The sequence below is a fragment of the Podarcis cretensis genome, assembly GCF_951804945.1.
Source record: "Podarcis cretensis genome assembly, chromosome: 5".
Taxonomy (NCBI): domain Eukaryota; kingdom Metazoa; phylum Chordata; class Lepidosauria; order Squamata; family Lacertidae; genus Podarcis; species Podarcis cretensis.
In genome coordinates this window covers 12024917-12048851 of record NC_137174.1, presented here as the reverse complement: position 1 = coordinate 12048851, position 23935 = coordinate 12024917, and the positions used below count along the sequence as shown (strand labels likewise).

Here is a 23935-nt window from a genome sequence, read left to right as displayed (position 1 = left end):
TTTGGCAAGAATTTTGAGTGAATCGCCGAAATTCAGATTTTTGATGAAATGGTGACTTTGGGGCTTAGGGATTTTTTCAAAAAAATCTTTTTCTGCTGGTTAAGTTGTCAAGGGCTGATTTCTTTTCCTGCGATAAAAAGCCTTCTGTTTCGACCGCCAAACCTCTCAGGGGAGCATTTGCAACCGTTTCGCACCATTTTTGAGTGAATAGCCAAAAGTCAGAATTTTGATCCAATTGTGACCCCGTGGCTTAGGGATTTTTTTAAAAAAAAATATTTTTTGCAGGTTAAGTTGTCGAGGGCTGATTTCTTTTCCTGTGATAAAAAGCCTTCAGTTTCGACCGCCAAGCGTCTCAGGGGAGCATTTGCATCCGTTTGGGACCATTTTTGATTGGTGGAATAGTAGTAAAATAGCTTTAAAGTAGTAGTAAAATTGTAGTAAAGTAGTAGTAAAAGAGTAGTAAAAGGTTGTAAAGTAGTAGTAAAATGGTAGTAAAGTAGTAGTGAAGCAGTAGTAAAATGGCAGTAATGTAGTAGTAAAAGGGTAGTAAAGTAGTAGTAATGCAGTAGTAAAGCAGTAGTAAAGCAGAAGTAAAGCAGTAGTAAAGCAGAAGTAAAGCAGAAGTAAAGCAGTAGTAAAGCAGTAATAAGAATGACCTCAGAAGTGTTCGTTGTACAAAAAGGCGCCATGTTGGTAGCCTCAGTCACAGAGGTTTTTCCAGTTGTTTCCATATAAAGTAGTGGGGCGGGGGGAATGACTTCTCAGTGTTTGTATGTTGATTCCTGTTTACACTATTATGTTAAAAAGTATACCAGAATTTAGTGGCGTTTGATATTTTGGGTCCCAAAATGGCCACGCCAGCAGTGGCTGCATAAAATCCTTTAGTCAGAACTGAGCGATGGGCAACACACTGTCGTGAGTCAGGAGCTGTGTGAGGAGCCAGGAGTCAAAATAAGGGATCTGACTTATTTGACTTACCGGTTTTTGCTACTTTCTTCAGTAGGCACCATTTTTGAGTGAATGGCCAAAAGTCAGATTTTTGATCAAACTGTGACCCCGGGGCTTAGGGATTTTTTTTAAAAAAAATATTCTGCCAGTTAAGTTGTCGAGGGCTGACTTCTTTTCCTGAGATAAAAAGCCTTCTGTTTCGACCGCCAAACCTCTCAGGGGAGCACTTGCAACCGTTTGGCACCATTTTTTGCTGAATGGCCGAAAGTCAGATTTTTTGATGAAATTGTGACCCCGGGGCTTAGGGATTTTTTCAGAAAAAAAAAAGATCTGCAGGTTAAGTTGTCGAGGGCTGATTTCTTTTCCTGTGATAAAAAGCCTTCTGTTTCGACTGCCAAAGCTCTCAGGGGAGCATTTGCAACCGTTTGACAACATTTTTGAGTGAATGGCCGAAAGTCAAAATTTTGATGAAATTGTGACCCCGGGGCTTAGGGATTTTTTCAAAAAAAAAAATTCTGCAGGTTAAGTTTTCGAGGGCTGATTTCTTTTCCTGTGATAAAAAGCCTTCTGTTTCGACTGCCAAACCTCTCAGGGGAGCATTTGCAACCGTTTGTCACCATTTTTTAGTGAATGGCCGAAAGTCAGATTTTTTATGAAATTGTGACCCCGGGGCTTAGGGATTTTTTCAAAAAAAAAAATTCTGCAGGTTAAGTTTTCGAGGGTTGATTTCTTTTCCTGTGATAAAAACTTTTCTGTTTCGACCGCCAAACCTCTCAGGGGAGCACTTGCAACCGTTTGGCACCATTTTTTGCTGAATGGCCGAAAGTCAAATTTTTGATGAAATTGTGACCCCGGGCCTTAGGGATTTTTTTTTTTAAAAAAATATTCTGCCGGTTAAGTTGTCGAGATCTGATTTATTTTCCTGTGATAAAAAGCCTTCTGTTTCGACTGCCAAAGCTCTCAGGGTAGCATTTGCAACCGTTTGGCATCATTGTTGAGTGAATGGCCAAAAGTCAGATTTTTGATGAAATTGTGACCCCGGGGCTTAGGGATTTTTTCAGAAAAAAAAATTCTGCAGGTTAAGTAGTCGAAGGCTGATTTCTTTTCCTGAGATAAAAAGCCTTCTGTTTCGACCGCCAAACCTCTCAGGGAAGCATTTGCAACCGTTTGGCAAGAATTTTGAGTGAATCGCCGTAATTCAGATTTTTGATGAAATGGTGACTTTGGGGCTTAGGGATTTTTTCAAAAAAATCTTTTTCTGCAGGTTAAGTTGTCAAGGGCTGATTTCTTTTCCTGAGATAAAAAGCCGTCTGTTTCGACCGCCAAACCTCTCAGGGGAGCATTTGCAACCGTTTCGCACCATTTTTGAGTGAATAGCCAAAAGTCAGATTTTTGATCAAATTGTGACCCCGTGGCTTAGGGATTTTTTTTAAAAAAATATTTTTTGCAGGTTAAGTTGTCGAGTGCTGATTTCTTTTCCTGTGATAAAAAGCCTTCAGTTTCGACTGCCAAGCGTCTCAGGGGAGCATTTGCATCCGTTTGGCACCATTTTTGATTGGTGGAATAGTAGTAAAATAGCTTTAAAGTAGTAGTAAAATTGTAGTAAAGTAGTAGTAAAAGAGTAGTAAAAGGTTGTAAAGTAGTAGTAAAATGGTAGTAAAGTAGTAGTGAAGCAGTAGTAAAATGGCAGTAATGTAGTAGTAAAAGGGTAGTAAAGTAGTAGTAATGCAGTAGTAAAGCAGTAGTAAAGCAGAAGTAAAGCAGTTGTAAAGCAGAAGTAAAGCAGAAGTAAAGCAGAAGTAAAGCAGTAGTTAAGCAGTAATAAGAATGACCTCAGAAGTGTTCGTTGTACAAAAAGGCGCCATGTTGGTAGCCTCAGTCACAGAGGTTTTTCCAGTTGTTTCCATATAAAGTAGTGGGGCGGGGGGAATGGCTTCTCAGTGTTTGTATGTTGCTTCCTGTTTACACTATTATGTTAAAAAGTACACCAGAATTTAGTGGCGTTGGATATTTTGGGTCCCAAAATGTCCCCACCAGCAGTGGCTGCATAAAATCCTTTAGTCAGAACTCAGCGATGGGCAACACACTGTCGTGAGTCAGGAGCTGTGTGAGGAGCCAGGAGTCAAAATAAGGGATCTGACTTATTTGACTTACCGGTTTTTTCTACTTTCTTCAGTAGGCACCATTTTTGAGTGAATGGCCAAAAGTCAGATTTTTGATCAAACTGTGACCCCGTGGCTTAGGGATTTTTTTTTTAAAAAAATATTCTGCCGGTTAAGTTGTCGAGGGCTGACTTCTTTTCCTGTGATAAAAAGCCTTCTGTTTCGACTGCCAAAGCTCTCAGGGGAGCATTTGCAACCGTTTGACAACATTTTTGAGTGAATGGCCGAAAGTCAAAATTTTGATGAAATTGTGACCCCGGGGCTTAGGGATTTTTTCAAAAAAAAAAATTCTGCAGGTTAAGTTTTCGAGGGCTGATTTCTTTTCCTGTGATAAAAAGCCTTCCGTTTCGACTGCCAAACCTCTCAGGGGAGCATTTGCAACCGTTTGTCACCATTTTTTGCTGAATGGCCGAAAGTCAGATTTTTGATGAAATTGTGACCCCGGGCCTTAGGGATTTTTTTTAAAAAAAAAATATTCTGCCGGTTAAGTTGTCGAGATCTGATTTATTTTCCTGTGATAAAAAGCCTTCTGTTTCGACTGCCAAAGCTCTCAGGGGAGCATTTGCAACCGTTTGGCATCATTGTTGAGTGAATGGCCGAAAGTAAGATTTTTGACGAAATTGTGACCCCGGGGCTTAGGGATTTTTTCTAAAAAATCTTTTTCTGCTGGTTAAGTTATCAAGGGCTGATTTCTTTTGATGAGATAAAAAGCCTTCTGTTTCGACCGCCAAACCTCTCAGGGAAGCATTTGCAACCGTTTGGCAAGAATTTTGAGTGAATCGCCGAAATTCAGATTTTTGATGAAATGGTGACTTTGGGGCTTAGGGATTTTTTCAAAAAAATCTTTTTCTGCAGGTTCAGTTGTCAAGGGCTGATTTCTTTTCCTGAGATAAAAAGCCTTCTGTTTCGACCGCCAAACCTCTCAGGGGAGCATTTGCAACCGTTTCGCACCATTTTTGAGTGAATAGCCAAAAGTCAGATTTTTGATCAAATTGTGACCCCGTGGCTTAGGGATTTTTTTTAAAAAAATATTTTTTGCAGGTTAAGTTGTCGAGTGCTGATTTCTTTTCCTGTGATAAAAAGCCTTCTGTTTTGACCGCCTAGCCTCTCAGGGGAGCATTTGCAACTGTTTGGCACCATTTTTGAGTGAATGGCCGAAAGTCAAAATTTTGATGAAATTGTGACCCCGGGGCTTAGGGATTTTTTCAAAAGAATCTTTTTCCGCAGGTTAAGTTGTCGAGTGCTGATTTCTTTTCCTGTGATAAAAACACTTCTGTTTCGACCGCGAAACCTCTCAGGGGAGCACTTGCAACCGTTTGGCACCATTTTTTGCTGAATGGCCGAAAGTCAGATTTTTGATGAAATTGTGACCCCGGGGCTTAGGGATTTTTTCAGAAAAAAAATATTCTGCCGGTTAAGTTGTCGAGATCTGATTTCTTTTCCTGTGATAAAAAGCCTTCTGTTTCGACCGCCAAAGCTCTCAGGGGAGCATTTGCAACTGTTTGTCACCATTTTTGAGTGAATGGACGAAAGTCAGATTTTTCATTAAATTGTGACTCTGGGGCTTAGGGATTTTTTCAAAAAAAATAATTCTGCAGGTTAAGTTGTCGAGGGCTGATTTCTTTTCCTGTGATAAAAACACTTCTGTTTCGACCGCCAAGCGTCTCAGGGGAGCATTTGCAACCGTTTAGCACCATTTTTGAGTGAATGGCCGAAAGTCAGATTTTTGATGAAATACTGACCCCATGGCTTAGGGATTTTTTTTAAAAAAAAAATATTCTGCCGGTTAAGTTGTCGAGGGCTGATTTCTTTTCCTGTTTCTGTTTCGACTGCCAAAGCTCACAGGGGAGCATTTGCAACCGTTTGTCACCATTTTTTAGTGAATGGCCGAAAGTCAGATTTTTGATGAAATTGTGACCCCGGGGCTTAGGGATTTTTTCAAAAGAATCTTTTTCCGCCGGTTAAGTTGTCGAGTGCTGATTTCTTTTCCTGTGATAAAAAGCCTTCTGTTTTGACCGCCTAACCTCTCAGGGGAGCATTTGCAACCGTTTGACAACATTTTTGAGTGAATGGCCGAAAGTCAAAATTTTGATGAAATTGTGACCCCGGGGCTTAGGAATTTTTTAAAAAGAATCTTTTTCCGCAGGTTAAGTTGTCGAGGGTTGATTTCTTTTCCTGTGATAAAAACACTTCTGTTTCGACTGCCAAACCTCTCAGGGGAGCACTTGCAACCATTTGGCACCATTTTTTGCTGAATGGCCGAAAGTCAGATTTTTGATGAAATTGTGACCCCGGGCCTTAGGGATTTTTTTAAAAAAAAAATATTCTGCCGGTTAAGTTGTCGAGATCTGATTTCTTTTCCTGTGATAAAAAGCCTTCTGTTTTGACTGCCAAAGCTCTCAGGGGAGCATTTGCAACCGTTTGGCACCATTGTTGAGTTAATTGGCAAAAGTCAGATTTTTGATGAAATTGTGACCCCGGGGCTTCTAGATTTTTTCAGAAAAAAAAATTCTGCAGGTGAAGTAGTCGAAGGCTGATTTCTTTTCCTGAGATAAAAAGCCTTCTGTTTCGACCGCCAAACCTCTCAGGGGAGCATTTGCAACCGTTTGGCAACATTTTTGAGTGAATGGCCGATAGTCAGATTTTTGATGAAATTGTGACCCAAGGGCTTAGGGATTTTTTCAAAAAAATCTTTTTCTGCCGGTTAAGTTGTCGAGTGCTGATTTCTTTTCCTGAGATAAAAAGCCTTCTGTTTCGACCGCCAAACCTCTCAGGGGAGCATTTGCAACCGTTTTGCACCATTTTTGAGTGAATAGCCAAAAGTCAGATTTTTGATCAAACTGTGACCCCGGGGCTTAGGAATTTTTTAAAAAAAATTATATTCTGCCGGTTAAGTTGTCAAGGGCTGATTTCGTTTCCTTTGATAAAAAGCCTTCTGTTTCGACCGCCAAGCGTCTCAGGGGAGCATTTGCAACCGTTTGGCAACATTCTTGAGTGAGTGGCCGGAAGTAAGATTTTTGACGAAATTGTGACCCCGGGGCTTAGGGATTTTTTCTAAAAAATCTTTTTCTGCTGGTTAAGTTATCAAGGGCTGATTTCTTTTGATGAGATAAAAAGCCTTCTGTTTCGACCACCAAACCTCTCAGGGGAGCATTTGCAACCGTTTGGCAACATTTCTGAGTGAATAGCCGAAAGTCAGATTTTTGATGAAATTGTGACCCCGGAGCCTATGGATTTTTTATAAAAAAAAAATTCTGCAGGTTAAGTTGTTGAGGGCAGATTTCTTTTCCTGTGATAAAAAGCCTTCAGTTTCGACCGCCAAGCGTCTCAGGGGAGCATTTGCATCCGTTTGGCACCATTTTTGATTGGTGGAATAGTAGTAAAATAGCTTTAAAGTAGTAGTAAAATTGTAGTAAAGTAGTAGTAAAAGAGTAGTAAAAGGTTGTAAAGTAGTAGTAAAATGGTAGTAAAGTAGTAGTGAAGCAGTAGTAAAATGGCAGTAATGTAGTAGTAAAAGGGTAGTAAAGTAGTAGTAATGCAGTAGTAAAGTAGTAGTAAAGCAGTAGTAAAGTAGTGGTTAAAGCGGTAGTAAAGTAGTAGTATAGCAATAGTAAAGTAGTAGTAAAACAGTATTAAAGTAGTAGTAAGAATGACCTCAGAAGTGTTCATTGTACAAAAAGGCGCCATGTTGGTAGCCTCAATCACAGAGGTTTTTCCAATTGTATCCATATAAAGTAGTGGGGCGGGGGGGAAGGCTTCTCAGTGTTTGTATGTTGATTCCTGTTTACACTATTATGTTAAAAAGTACACCAGAATTTAGTGGCGTTGGATATTTTGGGTCCCAAAATGTCCCCGCCAGCAGTGGCTACATAAAATCCTTTAGTCAGAACTGAGCGATGGGCAACACACTGTCGTGAGTCAGGAGCTGTGTGAGGAGCCCGTAGTCAAAACTGAGGTGAGGACAAAAGCATACCCTCCAACATTTCTCCGATGAAAATAGGGGTGCCCTGTTCTGTAACAACAATTCTGTAACAACATCCTGTGACTCCCAAGCACGCGTTGGTGGATGGTGTTCTCAATCACCCCAAACAGTCTCTGATTCTGCAGCAGGGCCTTCATCTTAATAGACCAAGATGAATAATTGTCATTGGTCAGGAGGGGTGGAGAAGGCAGGGCTCCCCCCTTCTTGGCATCCATTTTGAGTCCTTTGCCTTAACTCTCAAAGACAAGCCTCTAAAATCCAAAAGCTGGCTTGTTTACACTCTTGGGCACCTGGCAGCTCTAACACTGGCTGCGTTGGAAAGTCCCTTCCAAGAGTTCGTGAGAGCCTCGTCAAAACAAAACTTTGTTTTTGCCTCTCTGAGGCATAGCCTGACTGTCCAGCCCTCTCGTGTAACTGTCCACTAAACTGGCGGGCGTTGCTTAGCAACAGTGCATTCCTTTTCTTGTACAGGAAACCACAAGAATTCCTGGAATGCAAGCCTCTCTCACTTGGAGCTGTTTTCCCAAACGCTGCTCCCGTGAAGCAAAAAATGAATCAATCTGCATTCACACTTCTAACCCGAAAATCTCATACCTTGGGCTTCGTGGCTTGGCTGTCAGCTTCTTCTGTTCAGCGTCTGGCTGCAGAGGATCAGCCCCTCACTTCAGGCTTCCATGGAGCGATGAAAACAGCAGCTCTGCTACTATTTCTTTGCAGACTTCCATGGATCGAAGAAACCAGCAGCTCTGCTACCAATGTTGGAATTCTGCCTCGGTCAGAGGAATGTGCCTACCTCTCCAGGCACTGGCTGAATTCCTTTTGACCTCCCCCTGCGACTCCCGGCAGGTAAAACAGGCGAGGTCTGTGTTGGCGATTCTTCCCAGACTGTGAGAAAAACACACCACTGCTTCTCTCCTCCTCCCTGCTCCCCAGGGAGGGGAATCAGACTCAGACAGAAATGTATTTACATGTCTTTATTTCTCTCTTTAGCAGCCATACAGAAAAAGATGTCTGCACTCTTCACAAACAAACAGCAGAGAGAATAATAACTCCACCCATTGTACATCCTGTACAGGTCATAAGTCACACACTGAGCTCACGTCCGGTGCTCAATACGGAGAATGGACTGCCCCTTTCTTGCCATGGTAACAGTCACAAACAACCTGTCTGGCTTTCCAGCCACCAGCAGCTGGCTTCGCTGCTGCTTCTTGCTTCTGCATTGCTTCTTTATGGTAACATAAAGTGGTGGAATAGTAGTAAAATAGCTCTAAAGTAGTAGTAAAGCTGTAGTAAAAGTGTAGTAAAGCAGTAGTAAAGCAGTAGCAAAATGGTAGTAAAGCAGTAGTAAACCAGTAGTAAAGTAGTAGTAAAATGGTAGTATGACAGCGGTGAAACGGCAGTAAGATAGTAGTAAAGTAGTAGTAAAATGTAGTAAAAAAGCGTAGTAGTAAAAAGCGATAGTAAAATGTCCCAATAGTAAAGTGTTGGAATAGTAGTAGAATAGCTCTAATGTAGTAGTAAAGCTGTAGAAAAAGTGTAGTAAAGCAGTAGTAAAATGGTAGTAAAGCAGTAGTAAAGCAGCAGTAAAGCAGTAGTAAAATGTTAGTAAAGCAGTAGTAAAGCAGTAGTAAAGCAGAAGTAAAGCAGTGGTAAAGCAGTAGTAAAGCAGTAATAAGAATGACGTCAGAAGTGTTCGTTGTACAAAAAGGCGCCATGTTGGTAGCCTCAATCACAGAGGTTTTTCCAGTTGTTTCCATATAAAGTAGTGGGGCGGGGGGGAAGGCTTCTCAATGTTTGTAAGTTGATTCCTGTTTACACTATTATGTTAAAAAGTACACCAGAATTTAGTGGCGTTGGATATTTTGGGTCCCAAAATGTCCCCGCCAGCAGTGGCTGCATAAAATCCTTTAGTCAGAACTCAGCGATGGGCAACACACTGTCGTGAGTCAGGAGTCAAAATAAGGGATTTGACTTATTTGACTTACCGGTTTTTGCTACTTTCTTCAGTAGGCACCATTTTTGAGTGAATGGCCAAAAGTCAGATTTTTGATCAAACTGTGACCCCGGGGCTTAGGGATTTTTTTAAAAAAAAATATTCTGCCAGTTAAGTTGTCGAGGGTTGATTTCTTTTCCTGACATAAAAAGCCTTCTGTTTCGACTGCCAAACCTCTCAGGGGAGCATTTGCAACTGTTTGGCACCATTTTTGAGTGAATGGCCGAAAGTCGGACTTTTTTATGAAATTGTGACCCCGGGGCTTAGGGATTTTTTCAAAAAAATCTTTTCCTGCTGGTTAAGTTGTCGAGGGCTGATTTCTTTTCCTGAGATAAAAAGCCTTCTGTTTCAACCACCAAACCCCTCAGGGAAGCATTTGCAACCGTTTGGCAAGAATTTTGAGTGAATGGCCGAAATTCAGATTTTTGATGAAATGGTGACTTTGGGGCTTAGGGATTTTTTCAAAAAAATCTTTTTTCTGCAGATTAAGTTGTCGAGGGCTGATTTCTTTTCCTGTGATAAAAAGCCTTCTGTTTCGACTGCCAAAGCTCTCAGGGGAGCATTTGCAACCGTTTGTCACCATTTTTGAGTGAATGGACGAGAGTCAGATTTTTCATTAAATTGTGACTCTGGGGCTTAGGGATTTTTTCAAAAAAAATAATTCTGCAGGTTAAGTAGTCGAAGGCTGATTTCTTTTCCTGTGATAAAAACACTTCTGTTTCGACCGCCAAGCGTCTCAGGGGAGCATTTGCAACCGTTTGTCACCATTTTTGAGTGAATGGCCGAAAGTCAGACTTTTGATGACATCCTTTAGTCAGAACTCAGCGATGGGCAACACACTGTCGTGAGTCAGGAGCTGTGTGAGGAACCAGGAGTCAAAATAAGGGATTTGACTTAGATCTTACCGGCCCAGTGGTTTTTCCTACTTTCTTCAGTAGGCACCATTTTTGAGTGAATGGCCAAAAAGCAGATTTTTGATGAAATAGTGACCCCGGGGCTTAGGGATTTTTTCAAAAGAATCTTTTTCTGCCGGTTAAGTTATCAAAGGCTGATTTCTTTTGATGAGATAAAAAGCCTTCTGTTTCGGCCCGCCAAACCTCTCAGGGGAGCAATTGCAACCATATGGCAGCATGTTTGAGTGAATGGCCGAAAGTCAGATTTTTCATCAAATTGTGCCCCCGGGACTTAGGGATTTTTTTTAAAAAAAAAAATTCTGCCGGTTAAGTTGTTGAGAGCGGATTTCTTTTCCTGTAATAAAAAGCCTTCTGTTTCGACCGCCAAACCTCTCAAGGGAGCATTTGCGACCGGTTGGCACAATTTTTGAGTGAATGGCCGAAATTCAGATTTTTGATGAAATTTTGACCCCGGGGCTTAGGGATATTTCCAAAAAATACTTTCTCTGCTGCTTAAGTTGTCGAGCGCTGATTTCTTTTCCTTTGATAAAGAGCCTTCTTTTTCGACCGCCAAACCTGTCAGGGGAGCATTAGAGATTTTTTTTTTAAAAAAATAAAAAATTCTGCAGGTTAAGTTTTCGAGGGCAGATTTCTTTTCCTGAGATAAAAAGCCTTCTGTTTTGAGCGCCAAACCTCTCAGGGGAGCATTTGCAACCGTTTGGCACCATTTTTCAGTGAATCGCCGAAAGTCAGAATTTTGATGAAATTGTGACCCTGGGACTTAGGGATTTTTTCAAAAAAATACATTTCTGCCGCTTAAGTTGTCGAGGGCTGATTTCTTTTGATGAGATAAAAAGCCTTTTTCGACCACCAAACCTCTCAGGGGAGCAATTGCAACCGTATGGCAGCATGTTTGAGTGAATGGCCGAAAGTCAGATTTTTCATCAAATTGTGCCCCCGGGACTTAGGGATTTAAAAAAAAAAAAAAAATTCTGCCGGTTAAGTTGTTGAGAGCGGATTTCTTTTCCTGTAATAAAAAGCCTTCTGTTTCGATCGCCAAACCTCTCTAGGGAGCATTTGCGACCGGTTGGCACAATTTTTGAGTGAATGGCCGAAATAGTAGTAGAATAGCTCTAAAGTAGTAGTAAAGCTGTAGTAAAAGTGTAGTAAAACAGTAGTAGAGTGGTAGTAAAATGGTAGTAAAGTAGTAGTAAAGCTGTAGTAAAGCTGTAGTAAAATGGTAGTAAAGTAGAGGTAAACCAGTAGTAAACCAGTAGTAAAACAGTAGTAGAGTGGTAGTAAAATGGTAGTAAAGTAGTAGTAAAGCTGTAGTAGAGCTGTAGTAAAATGATAGTAAAGTAGTAGTAAACCAGTAGTAAAGTAGTAGTAAACCAGTAGTAAAGTAGTAGTAGAGTGGTAGTAAAGTAGTAGTAGAGTGGTAGTAAAATGGTAGTAAAGCAGTAGTAGAATGGTAGTAAAGTAGTAGTAAACCAGTAGTAAAACAGTAGTAAAGTACTAGTAAAATGGTAGTACGACAGTTGTGAAACGGCAGTAAGATAGTAGTAAAGTAGTAGTAAAGCTATAGTAAAATGTCCCAATAGTAAAGTGTTGGAATAGTAGTAGAATAGCTCTAATGTAGTAGTAAAGCTGTAGAAAAAGTGTAGTAAAGCAGTAGTAAAATGGTAGTAAAGCATTAGTAAAGCAGTAGTAAAGCAGTAATAAGAATGACCTCAGAAGTGTTCGTTGTACAAAAAGGCGCCTCAATCACAGAGGTTTTCCAGTTGTTTCCATATAAAGTAGTGGGGCGAGATCATTCTATCATTCTATTCTATGTATAACTCCATACCATCCAACATTTCTCCCATGAACATAGGGACGTCCTAAGGAAAAGCAGGATAACATCAGAAACCAGGACAGCTTCAGGAAATCTGGGACTGTCCCGGGAAAATTAGGGACAACTCGAAGGTTTGCAAAAGTGGGGAAGTTAAGATCAAGGAACAAGAGAGAAGTCATGAGTGAAGGACAAGCCAAAGGAGAGGTTGAGGGAGGAGGCTTATTGGTTTGTTCTTGTTTTTATTGCGTATTTTGTGTTTTTCACCTTGCATTTTTAAGTTGTAAACCAACCTTAAATCTACGGATGAAGGGCAGTATATACAATTAATAAAATAGTAACAATACTATTTGTTACTATAGACAGGCATGCCATTGTTCAGGAAGTTCTACTGTATAAATAGGGGTAAAAATAGTAAAGTAGTATAAGTAATAAAGTAGCAGTAGTAAAGCGAAAGTAAAACAGTAGTAAAGCGAAAGTAAAACAGTAGTAAAGCGAAAGTAAAACAGTAGTAAAGTAGTAGTAAAGCAGTAGTAAAGCAGTAATAAGAATGTCCTCAGAAGTGTTTGTTGTACAAAAAGGCGCCATGTTGGTAGCCTCAATCACAGAGGTTTTTCCAATTGTTTCCATATAAAGTAGTGGGGCGGGGGGAATGGCTTCTCAGTGTTTGTATGTTGATTCCTGTTTACACTATTATGTTAAAAAGTACACCAGAATTTAGTGGCGTTGGATATTTTGGGTCCCAAAATGTCCCCACCAGCAGTGGCTGCATAAAATCCTTTAGTCAGAACTGAGCGATGGGCAACACACTGTCGTGAGTCAGGAGTCAAAATAAGGGATTTGACTTATTTGACTTACCGGCCCAGTGGTTTTTCCTACTTTCTTCAGTAGGCACCATTTTTGAGTGAATGGCCGAAAGTCAGATTTTTGATCAAATCGTGACGCCGGGGCTTAGGGATTTTTTCAAAAAAATCATTTTCTGCCGGTTAAGTTGTCGAGGGCTGATTGCTTTTCCTGAGATAAAAATCCTTCTGTTTAGACCGCCAAACCTCTCAGGGGAGCATTTGCAACCGTTTGGCACCATTTTTGAGTGAATGGACGAAAGTCAGATTTTTCATCAAATTGTGACCCCGGGGCTTAGGGATTTTTTCAAAAAAATATATTTCTGTCGAGGGCTGATTACTTTTCCTGTGATAAAAAGCGTTCTGTTTCGGCCCGCCAAACCTCTCAGTGGAGCATTTTCAACCGTTTGGCACCATTTTTGACTGAATGGCCGAAAGTCAGATTTTCCATAAAATTGTGACCCCGGGGCTTAGAGATTTTTTCAAAAGAATCTTTTTCTGCCGGTTAAGTTATCAAAGGCTGATTTCTTTTGATGAGATAAAAAGCCTTTTTCGACCACCAAACCTCTCAGGGGAGCAATAGCAACCGTATGGCAGCATGTTTGAGTGAATGGCCGAAAGTCAGATTTTTCATCAAATTGTGACCCCGGGACTTAGGGATTTTTTTTAAAAAAAATATTCTGCCGGTTAAGTTGTTGAGCGCTGATTTCTTTTCCTGTGATAAAGAGCCTTCTGTTTCGACCGCCAAACCTGTCAGGGGAGCATTTTCAACCGTTTGGCACCATTTTTGAGTGAATGGCCGAAAGTCAGATTTTTGATGTAATTGTGACCCCGGGGTTTAGGGATTTCTTCAAAAAAATCTTTTTCTCCCGGTTAAGTTGTCGAGGGCTGATTTCTTTCCCTGAGATAAAAACCCTTCTGTTTCGACCGCCAAACCTCTCAGGGGAGCATTTGCAACCGTTTGGCACCATTTTTGAGTGAATGGTCGAAAGTCTTTTCCTGCCGGTTTAGTTGTCGAGGGATGATTTCTTTTCCTGAGATAAAAAGCATTCTGTTTCGACCGCCAAACCTCTCAGGGGCGCATTTGCAACCGTTTGGCACCATTTTTGAGTGAATGGCCGAAAGTCAGATTTTTGATGAAATTGTGACCCCAGGGCTTAGGGATTTTTTCAAAAGAATCTTTTCCTGCCGGTTAAGTTGCCGAGGAATAAAAATTACTGCATGTAATGCTTTGCAAGAGAATGTGATGAAAATGATGTATAGATGCTATATAACACTAGTGAAACTAGCTAAAATGTATAAAGTAAGGAACAAATGTTGGAAATGTAAGGATGAAGAACATACCTTTTATCATATGTGGTGGGAATGTAAGAAATTGAAAAGATTCTTGGAAATGATATACAATTGACTTTAAAGGATGTTGAAATATACATTTGTTAAAAAACCAAAAGCATTTCTACTTGGAATTGTAGGTACCGAAATAAATAGACAAAAAATTATTTTTACATGCAACTACGGCTGCAAAAACATTATTAACACAGAAATGGAAACAAGAAGAATTGCTGACCAAAGAAGAATGGCAGATGAAATTGATGGATTATGCAGAACTGGCAAAAATGACAGGGAGAATCTGAGAACAGCGGAACCAGAAGTTCCTGAAAGACTGGAGTAAATTTGTAAATTATTTGAAAGACAATTGTAGTCAAATGAATATGTTTGTAGAGTTACAAGAAGTTTTGTAATGATAATTATAAGAAATATTGTTGATGAGATTTAACAGAATTGATTAGAGGATTTTGATGACTAAGCAATAGTTATGAGATAAAATGCAGGAATAGGAGATGAATTTTGAAAATCATTAGGAGGGATTGATGGAAGACATAGGCTAACAATAGCCACCAATGTATAAGAAGAGAAGGGGTGGTTGTTTTGTTTGGAAAGTATGTTAAAACTAATAAAAATAAAATAAAATAAAATCTGCACCTTTTCAGAACCCAAACCTGCCTCTGACATGAGTCCGTCTTTGGTAGACTATAGAGGCAGAGTAAGTTAGAAGTCATCTACCGAACAGAATGGAGAGCCAAAAACCACCTCTGCCCAAGACACACGATCAAATACAATAGGGTGACAAGTGATATACCAGCTACACACAAATTAAATACAGCCAAGTTGGCCAGTTTAGAAGGAAAATAAATCCAAATAGGGCAACGGACTTATTAGGTCAACCAAAATGTGACAAGACAGCGTATAAGTTCTCCAGAAGACTAAATAAGACTAAATAAGCCAAGTGGAGTAAGGGTGGAATCCTTAAATGAAACAGGTTGGGAAGGAGGTAGCAAATATTCAGATGAGACTTGGTTGGGTGCTGTTCCGGTTTGGGAAGGCAAAACATATAATGGTTTATTACGCATCTTTAGAAAAAACCAAAATCTTATATGCATGTAATTACATTTCCATACCCTCCAACATTTCTCCGATGAAAATAGGGACATCCTTCCACAACCCCCCAGAACAGCAAACTTGTAACTTTAAACATTTTCAGAGGATAAGCTTTTGTAGACTACATTCCACTTCATCAAACTGTTACCCGCAGCTGGCAGGGGGTAACAGTGGATTTTTGGAGGAATGGCACCAAACTGCAATGAAATGCAAAAAAGGCAGGGGGGTGATTGTGACAATTGATGTAAAACTCAAGATAAAGCAACTATTCACAGCTGCACTGACTGGTGATAAAGGCACCATCCTAAATTTGTTATGTTAATTAACACCTGCAATGAAATGGAGAGCCAACATCTTTATCCAAGCTTCAAAGGATACATTTCCAAGCTGAGCAGCTAAATTAATTTTCTAATTTAGCAGTTTCAGGCTAATCTCCCTCCTTTTGAAAGGCAAAGCTGGAGGATGCCCCAACATTTTTATTGGCAGGGGTTCCTCTCTCTTTTAACAAACTGAGGAAAGGCAGAAATTCAAGGTGGCTTTTCAACCACCTTGGTTTAATCTCCACGCTTAGAGAGGTTTTACTTATCTCTGCCTGTTATGCAAACACATGAACTCTGCAGAGGAAAAAAGTGAAGAAACCTGTAAAGGAGTTGATGTGAAATGGGAAAGAAGAGGTAAAATGTGCAAGGCAGGGAGGGATAAAGATGAATATATTTTTTGCAGGAGAAGCCTTAAAATTGCTGCATATTATTTTACGCTAAAAATTAGAAATGGATTTATCAGCATTTCTTTCCTCTCTCGTGAAGCCTTCACCCTGTGCTTGTGAGGAGTGCGGGAACTGCAGTGGGCAGTGTTGGTGCAAAGGAAGGTTTGCGCACTTCTTTCACAGAATCCGGGAATGGGAAGGGACCCTGAGGGTCATCCAGTCCAACCCACTGCTGCAACAACAGATCCCTTTCTGAGCAGCAGCAGCAGAGTGCATTTAACCTGTAAGGTTTAAGTGCTAAGAATCAAGGCAGCAGCCTCAGGGAAGGAGGGTCGGGGGCTGTGATGGCAGAGAAGGGGACATGGCAGGACCCAAAGGTTAGAGCATGGGTAGGCAAACTAAAGGGACAGGGGTGGCGCTGTGGGTTAAACCACAGAGCCTAGGGCTTGCCGATCAGAAAGTCGGTGGTTCAAATCCCCGCGATGGGGTGAGCTCCCGTTGCTCGGTCCCAGCTCCTGCCCACCTAGCAGTTCGAAAGCACGTCAAAGTTCAAGTAGATAAATAGGTACCACTCTGGTGGGAAGGTAAACGGTGTTTCCGTGCACTGCTCTGGTTTGCCAGAAGCGGCTTAGTCATGCTGGCCACATGATCTGGAAGCTGTACACTGGCTCCCTCGGCCAGTAAAGCGAGATGAGTGCCGCAACCCTAGAGTTGGCCACAACTGGACCTAATGGACCTTTAGGCAAACTAAGGCCCAGGGGCTGGATCCGGCCCAAAGGCCTTCTCAGTCCGGCCTGCGGTCGGTCCGGGAAACAGTGTGTTTTTACATGAGTAGAATGGGTCCTTTTATTTAAAATGCATCTCTGGGTTATTTGTGGGGCATAGGAATTCGTTCATTTTTACCCTCAAAATATAGTCCGGCCCCCCACAGGGTCTGAGGGACAGTGGACTGGCCCCCTACTGAAAAAGTTTGATGACCCCTGGGTTAGGGCTTCTATATCATTATGGTTCTTACTGGCACTGGTTGGAGTGCAGACACATAAGGAAAGATTGTATCCCCTCCTCCAAACCCGCCCATGTCCTGAGATCTTCAGAAGAGACCCTTCTCTTGGTCCTGCGCCCTCACTGGCACGCTTGGGAGTGGGCGCGGGAAAGGGCCTTATCGGTGGTGGCTCCTCCCACACAACTTTGGAACTCCCGGCTTAGGGAAGCTACGCTGGTTCCTTGCTCGTTGCTTTTCTGCTGACAGCGGAAGACCTTTCTCATGCCACCCGGCTTGGGGAAACTGACTGCTTCTAGTGAAGGGCTTGGGAGTGTGATATATCGATTGCAATTCTCTGTGTGTTTTTAATATTGAATATTCTATTTTAATAGTGTTTTTATTGCAGTTATCTGCTTGTTTTTAACAGAGCCCCTCCTTTCTATGATCAAAACATATATTTGGTATTTATTTTTTCCCTTAACTGTTCTTATTTTTAAGCCACCTATACGCTGCTTGAGTGTAAAAATAAAATAAAATCAAAAACCCTGAAAGCAGGTATTTAACTTTAAACATGCGGCTTTTATTTTATTTTTAATTTTGCTTTTGTATCTGGCGACCAAACCACCAGTGTTTGTTACTGTCATATACAGTGGTACCTCGGGAAGCAAACGGGATCTGTTCTGGAGCCCCGTTCGCATTCAGAAGCAAATGTAACAAGCGATAGCACGTCTGCGCACACGCACGTCGCTTTTCGCCGCTTCTGCACATGCGCGTGACATCATTTTGAGTGTCTGCGCATGCGCAAGCGGCAAAACCCGGAAGTAACGCGCTCTGTTTCTTCCGGGTTGCTGCGGAGCGCAACTCGAATGCGCTCAACATGAAGCATATTCAACCTGAGGCATGACTGATATATATATATAGGCGGAACCCGAATATATTTCTAACGTAGTTGTTTCAAGGGAAACTGCATTGTTATTATTGCTGCTGTTATTTTTAAACACACACACAAACATATAGATGTAGATATACTAAAATTATCGGTAGTTCTTTCTAAACAAATATAACTATATATAATTATTGCTAGTTATTTTAAATAATTATTGTGTATGTGTATAGATATATATTTTTGTTGTTTAGTCGTTTAGTCGTGTCCGACTCTTCGTGACCCCATGGACCAGAGAACGCCAGGCACTCGTCCTCCACTGCCCCCCGCAGCTTGGTCAGACTCATGCTGGTAACCTCGAAAACACTATCCAACCATCTCGTCCTCTGTCGCCCCCTTCTCCTTGTGCCCTCCATCTTTCCCAACATCAGGGTCTTCTCCAGGGAGTCTTCTCTTCTCATGAGGTGGCCAAAGTACTGGAGCCTCAGCTTCACAATCTGTCCTTCCAGTGAGCACTCAGGGTTGATTTCCTTCAGAATGGAGAGGTTTGATCTTCTTGCAGTCCGTGGGACTCTCAAGAGTCTCCTCCAGCACCATAATTCAAAAGCATCAATTCTTCGGTGATCAGCCTTCTTTATGGTCCAGCTCTCACTTCCATACATCACTACTGGGGAAACCAGAGCTTTAACTATACGGACCTTTGTTGGCAAGGTGATGTCTCTACTTCTCAAGATGCTGTCTAGGCCTGTCATTGCCCTTCTCCCAAGAAGCAGGCGTCTTTTAATTTCGTGGCTGCTGTCACCATCTGCAGTGATCATGGAGCCCAAGAAATATCAACAACCTCAGATATGCAGATGACACAACCTTGATGGCAGAAAGTGAGGAGGAATTAAAGAACCTTTTAATGAGGGCGAAAGAGGAGAGCGCAAAATATGGTGTGAAGCTCGACATCAAAAAAACGAAGATCATGGCCACTGGTCCCATCACCTCCTGGCAAATAGAAGGGGAAGAAATGGAGGCAGTGAGAGATTTGACTTTCTTGGGCTCCATGATCACTGCAGATGGTGAGATATATATATATATATATATATATATATATATATATATATATATATTTATATGTGTGTGTGTGTGTGTGTGTGTGTATATATATGTGTGTGTGTGTGTATATATATATATATGTGTGTATATATATATATATATATATGTGTGTATATATATATATATATATATGTGTGTGTATATATATATATATATATGTGTATATATATATATATATGTAATTGTTTAAAATGACTAGCGATAATTATATATATATTTGTTTAAAAATAGCCATTTTATATACAATATGCAAAATGTGTGTGTGTATCTATCTACCGTTACTTTTAAACAATATATATATGTTTGTGTGTGTATATATTTGTTTAAAAACAACAGTAGCAATGACCATAACGCAGTTCCCCCTGAAACAGTTGCATTAGAAATATATTGGGTTTCTGCCATTCCGCCTTCGGACTGACTCTTCCCCTTTATTTACAACGCAGGCGAAAGGGGCAAATAGCTCAGCCCGTATGGAACTCCGAATCTCGCTCAGTGTTTCCCAACCTTGGGCCTCCAGCTGTTTTTGGACTACAATTCCCATCATCCCTTGCCACTGGTCTTGCTAGCTAAGGTTGATGGGAGTTGTAGTTCAAAAACAGCTGGAGGCCCAAGGTTGGGAAACACTAGACTAGATGACCCCGGGGGTCTAACTGCACAAGGCTACTCCCCGGAGCCGTTCCCCTCGCGAAGCCGGCAGCGCGTCCCTCTACCCTTTCCCCTCTGCTATCTCTCTAGGGGATTTGTTGTCTCGGGAGTTTCCCGCGAAGGCGCCGCTCCTCTTCTCGCGAGATTTGGAAAGCGCGCGGTTTTTCTCCTTCCCTCCCCAGCCCGCTCCGCCGGAAGCGCCGCGAGGCGTTCGAAACCCGGCGCGAGTCCGAAGCGGCGGCGCGATGCCCGGGGAGGAGAACGGCGGAGCCTCGTCCGGGAGCCACGCAGGTGGGGAGCCGCCAAGGGAGGCCGGGCTGCCTCCTCAGGGTCCGGGGGGCGGGGGGGGGGGGAATGTTTATTGTGGGCTAAGGGGTCCCCTGAGCATGTGCAGAGCGCTCTCCGCCTCGCCCAGCAGAAAGCCCGGGAAGAAAAGCCCAGCAGCAGCAGCAGCAGCGCCCTTTTTTTTTAATCGCTTATTGTGGAGGCGAGGCTGCCTCCCGCAAGGTTGCCCCAGAGCATGTGCAGAGTGCGCTCCCCTCCCCAAAAATAATAATAGCAAAACAAAAACAAAAAAAACTCGAGAAACTATCCGAGCATCGGCAGCGCATTTATTTTTTCTCATTTATTTATTTTTTTTAATAAATTTTTTATTAATTTTCCAATTTTTTAACAAACACAACAAAAAGAACATAGGAACAAACACATAAATTCATAATTTCTTAACCTTATTTCCATAAGCCTCTTTTCCCGGACTTCCCCATACCTTCCCCTTTTTGCATCCTTTTATTTTTAACAATTATTCAACAACCCTTTTAGCCAATTCAATATAAATTCATTCTCCCTTTCAATTTCACCCTAAATCAAACAAAATTTACCGCTGTAATTCTACGTCTTCCTCTCCCTCAGCATTTTAGCACTCCTCAATTTTATAGTAGCTCTTAAGATATATTTTAAACTTCTTCCAGTCTTCTTCCACAGTCTCTTTCTCTTGGTCGCGGATTCTGCCGGTCATTTCTGCCAGTCCCATAAAGTCCATCACTTTCGCCTGCCATTCCTCCAGCGTGGGTAGCTCTTGTGTCTTCCAATACTTTGCTAGGAGAATCCTTGCTGCCATAGTAGCATACAAAAAGAAGTTTTTATCCTTCCTCGGCACCAGCTGGCCGACCATACCCAAGAGAAATGCCTCTGGTTTCTTATGAAACGTGCATTTAAGTACTTTCTTAATCTCATTGTAAATCATTTCACAGAAGGCCTTAATCTTTGGGCAGGTCCACCAAAGGTGGAAGAAGGTACCTTCAGTCTCTTTACATTTCCAACATTTGTTATTGGGCAAATGATAAATCTTCGCAAGCTTGACTGGAGTCATGTACCACCTGTAAATCATTTTCATAATGTTTTCTCATTTATTCTCATTTTTTCTCATTTATTGTTCTTTGCACGCCGCCATCGCTTTGGCTCGATGGTAGCTTTGGAAGCCTGGAGGAGCTCTATATATATCGGCATATATAACTATATATATAACTAACTAACTTAACTATATGTGTGTGTGTGTGTGTGTGTGTGTGTGTATATATATATATATATATATATATATAAAATATATAAATCTGTATCTATATCTAAATATATCTATATATATAAATATATTATAAATATATTATATATTATTTTATAGTAAGTATATTATATAAATATATATTTATATTATCTATATATTAAATATAAACATATATCTATATAGATATGCAAGAGGAGGGAAGTCAGAGAGGTGAAAAAAATATGGGGCTGGTGTTGGTTGGTGGGATTTTAACCTCCTTCATGAGGATAAGTAAGAATTTAGCAAAGTAGGGTGCAGCTTTCCTCCCCCCCCTCCAAAAAGCAAACAAACAGAAAAGTTTGTAGCACTGATCCTCAAGCCAAAGTACAACTTTTACTATGCTGCTATTATTTTCCACCTCATTTCGCTTTGTAGCTGGTGACCGGTATCCATTACTTGTTGTTTGTATTCATGAACGCTATATTATAAAGAGACAACAATGGGGGTCAACGGAAGAATTTGGGAAAAAGATGGTGGCAAAGGGATGGAGGTCTTTTAAGACAGAGGATTCAGGAGCTAGAACCAACAAGTACTGTGTTTCATATATGGTGTGTGTGTGTGTGTGTGTGTGTGTGTGTGTGTGTGTAACACATAACAAGAAGCAACAGGTACTGTGGGAGTGTGGGGGTGTATATATATATATATATATGCGGGTGGCGCTGTGGGTTAAACCACAGAGCCTAGGACTTGTAGATCAGAAGGTTGGCGGTTCGAGTCCCCGCAACGGGGTGAGCTCCCGTTGCTCGGTCCCTGCTCCTGCCAACCTAGCAGTTCAAAAGCACGTCAAAGTGCAAGTAGATAAATAGGTACCGCTGTGGCGGGAAGATAAACGGTGTTTGCATGTGCTGCTCTGGTTCGCCAGAAGTGGCTTAGTCATGCTGGCCACATGACCTGGAAGCTGTACGCCGGATCCCTCGGCCAATAAAGCGAGATGAGCGCCGCAACCCCAGAGTCGGCCATGAGGGGTCCCTTTACACACACACACACACACACACACACACACACACACACATATACACACACACACATACACACACTGCTGCCCCCTCCCCCCGGTCTGCTTTTATTTTTGCCCAGGTTAAAGTGTGCCTTAGACCCAAGTTAGCGGTTACCTAGTCATGCTTGTCTTGTGTTTTTGCTCAGGACACCTGCAGGAAGACATGGGTGCAGAAGCTGGAGCCACCGAAATCACAGCAGCAATGTTGCAGGAAGAGAAGCAGCTTGAGGCAGAAGGAATAGAAAAGGAGAGGCAGATAATGGAGAAGGTAAAGTGTGTTTGCTGCAATTTGACTGAGGAGAGTTTGGGTTTAAGGGGGGTGGAGTATGCAGTTATTAATAAACAATAACTAGAAATCCTTTTATTTGAAGTATTTGTGTCCTGCCATTCCTCGTAAAAGGCTTCGGAGCAGCTCGCAGAATAACCCAAGACATAAACTTTATACAGTGGTACCTCGCAAGACGAACGCCTCGTAAGACGAAAAACTCGCAAAACGAAAGAGTTTTTCGTTTTTTGAGTTGTTTCGCAAGACGAAATTGTCTTTCAAGTTTGTTTCCTTTGTCTTGCAAGTTTGTTTCCTTTTTCTTAAAACCGTGCATTCACTTCGAGGAGCAACTCATAGCACGCGGTGTGGTAGCCTTTTTTGAGGTTTTTGAAGACTTTGGTGATTTTTGAAGCTTTTCCAAAGTCCGTGCTTCGCAAGACGAAAAAATCGCAAGACGAAAAAACTCGCGGAACGAATTACTTTCGTCTTGCAAGGCACCACTGTAATAAATAAGAAACACAGCTTGCGTGGAATTAAAAGCAGTCACAGCTGGCTTTGTGACTATGCTGCAGTGATTTTTAGATACTTGTTTCAACTTGTAGGTTGAAAAATTTGCTGTAGGCATTGAAGTGAGCTCCCTTCTACCTGGTACTGGCTTGTTGAAAAATTCCCATAATCTGTTAATCACTTAAGAACCCAAGAAGAGCTGGATCACACCAAAGGCCTGTCTCCCCCATCCGGCATCTGTTTCCCCCGCAGTGGCCATCCAGAGGCCAGTGGTAAATCATGCCCTTAGTTATCACTTGCATGATGGAAATACAGTGGTACCTCGGGTTAAGTACTTAATTCGTTCCGGAGGTCTGTTCTTAACCTGAAGCACCACTTTAACTAATGTGGCCTCTTGCTGCTGTGATGCCGGAGCGTGATTTCTGTTCTGATCTGTTCTGTTCCTAACCCGAGGTACTATTTCTGGGTTAGCGGAGTCTGTAACCTGAAGCGTATGTAACCCGAGGTACCACAGCAGTGGGTCATTGCAGGCTGTGTGCTCAGAGCTCGCACAATGGGACTTGCATTTTGTCTCTTCCCCCAACCCTCTGAAGCAGATTTCGAGGATGTGGAGGGGGCTTCAGAGGAGAGATGAGGAAAGTTCTGTTGCACATGTAGAATTGGAGCATTTGATACAGCGTAAAGTTCTAGGTTATGGGGCGCGGGTGGCGCTGTGGGTTAAAAACCACAGAGCCTAGGACTTGCCGATCAGAAGGTCGGCGGTTCTAATCCCCGTGACGGGGTGAGCTCCCGTTGCTCGGTCCCTGCTCTTGCCAACCTAGCAGTTCGAAAGCACGTCAAAGTGCAAGTAGATAAATAGGTACCACTCCGGCAGGAAGGTAAACGGCGTTTCCGTGCGCTGCTCTGGTTCGCCAGAAGCAGCTTAGTCATGCTGGCCACATGACCCGGAAGCTGTACGCTGGCTCCCTCTGCCAGTAAAGCCAGATGAGTGCCACAACCCCAGAGTCTGTCACGACTGGACCTAATGGTCAGGGGTCCCTTTACCTTTTAAAGTTCTAGGTTACTTAAGAACTTTTAAGAGATTAACATAAAAGTGTAGAATGGAGTACCATCTTGTCCCTTCGAACAGCCCCATTTACAGCTACCTCTGAATGTTCTG

At 41.9% G+C, this 23935-nt stretch overlaps 1 protein-coding gene across 1 annotated transcript in view; it reads left to right on the top strand.

The window, feature by feature from the left end:
- The first annotated feature begins 19592 nt into the window (after positions 1-19592).
- HELLS (helicase, lymphoid specific) overlaps positions 19593-23935 on the top strand; it is a 33667-nt gene continuing 29324 nt past the window's right edge. Inside the window, exons 1-2 of the mRNA XM_079975142.1 lie at positions 19593-19698; positions 22151-22272. Of these exons, the coding sequence (XP_079831268.1) occupies positions 19653-19698; positions 22151-22272 (168 nt within the window). The 5' untranslated portion in view covers positions 19593-19652. The remainder of the gene's footprint in view (positions 19699-22150; positions 22273-23935) is intronic.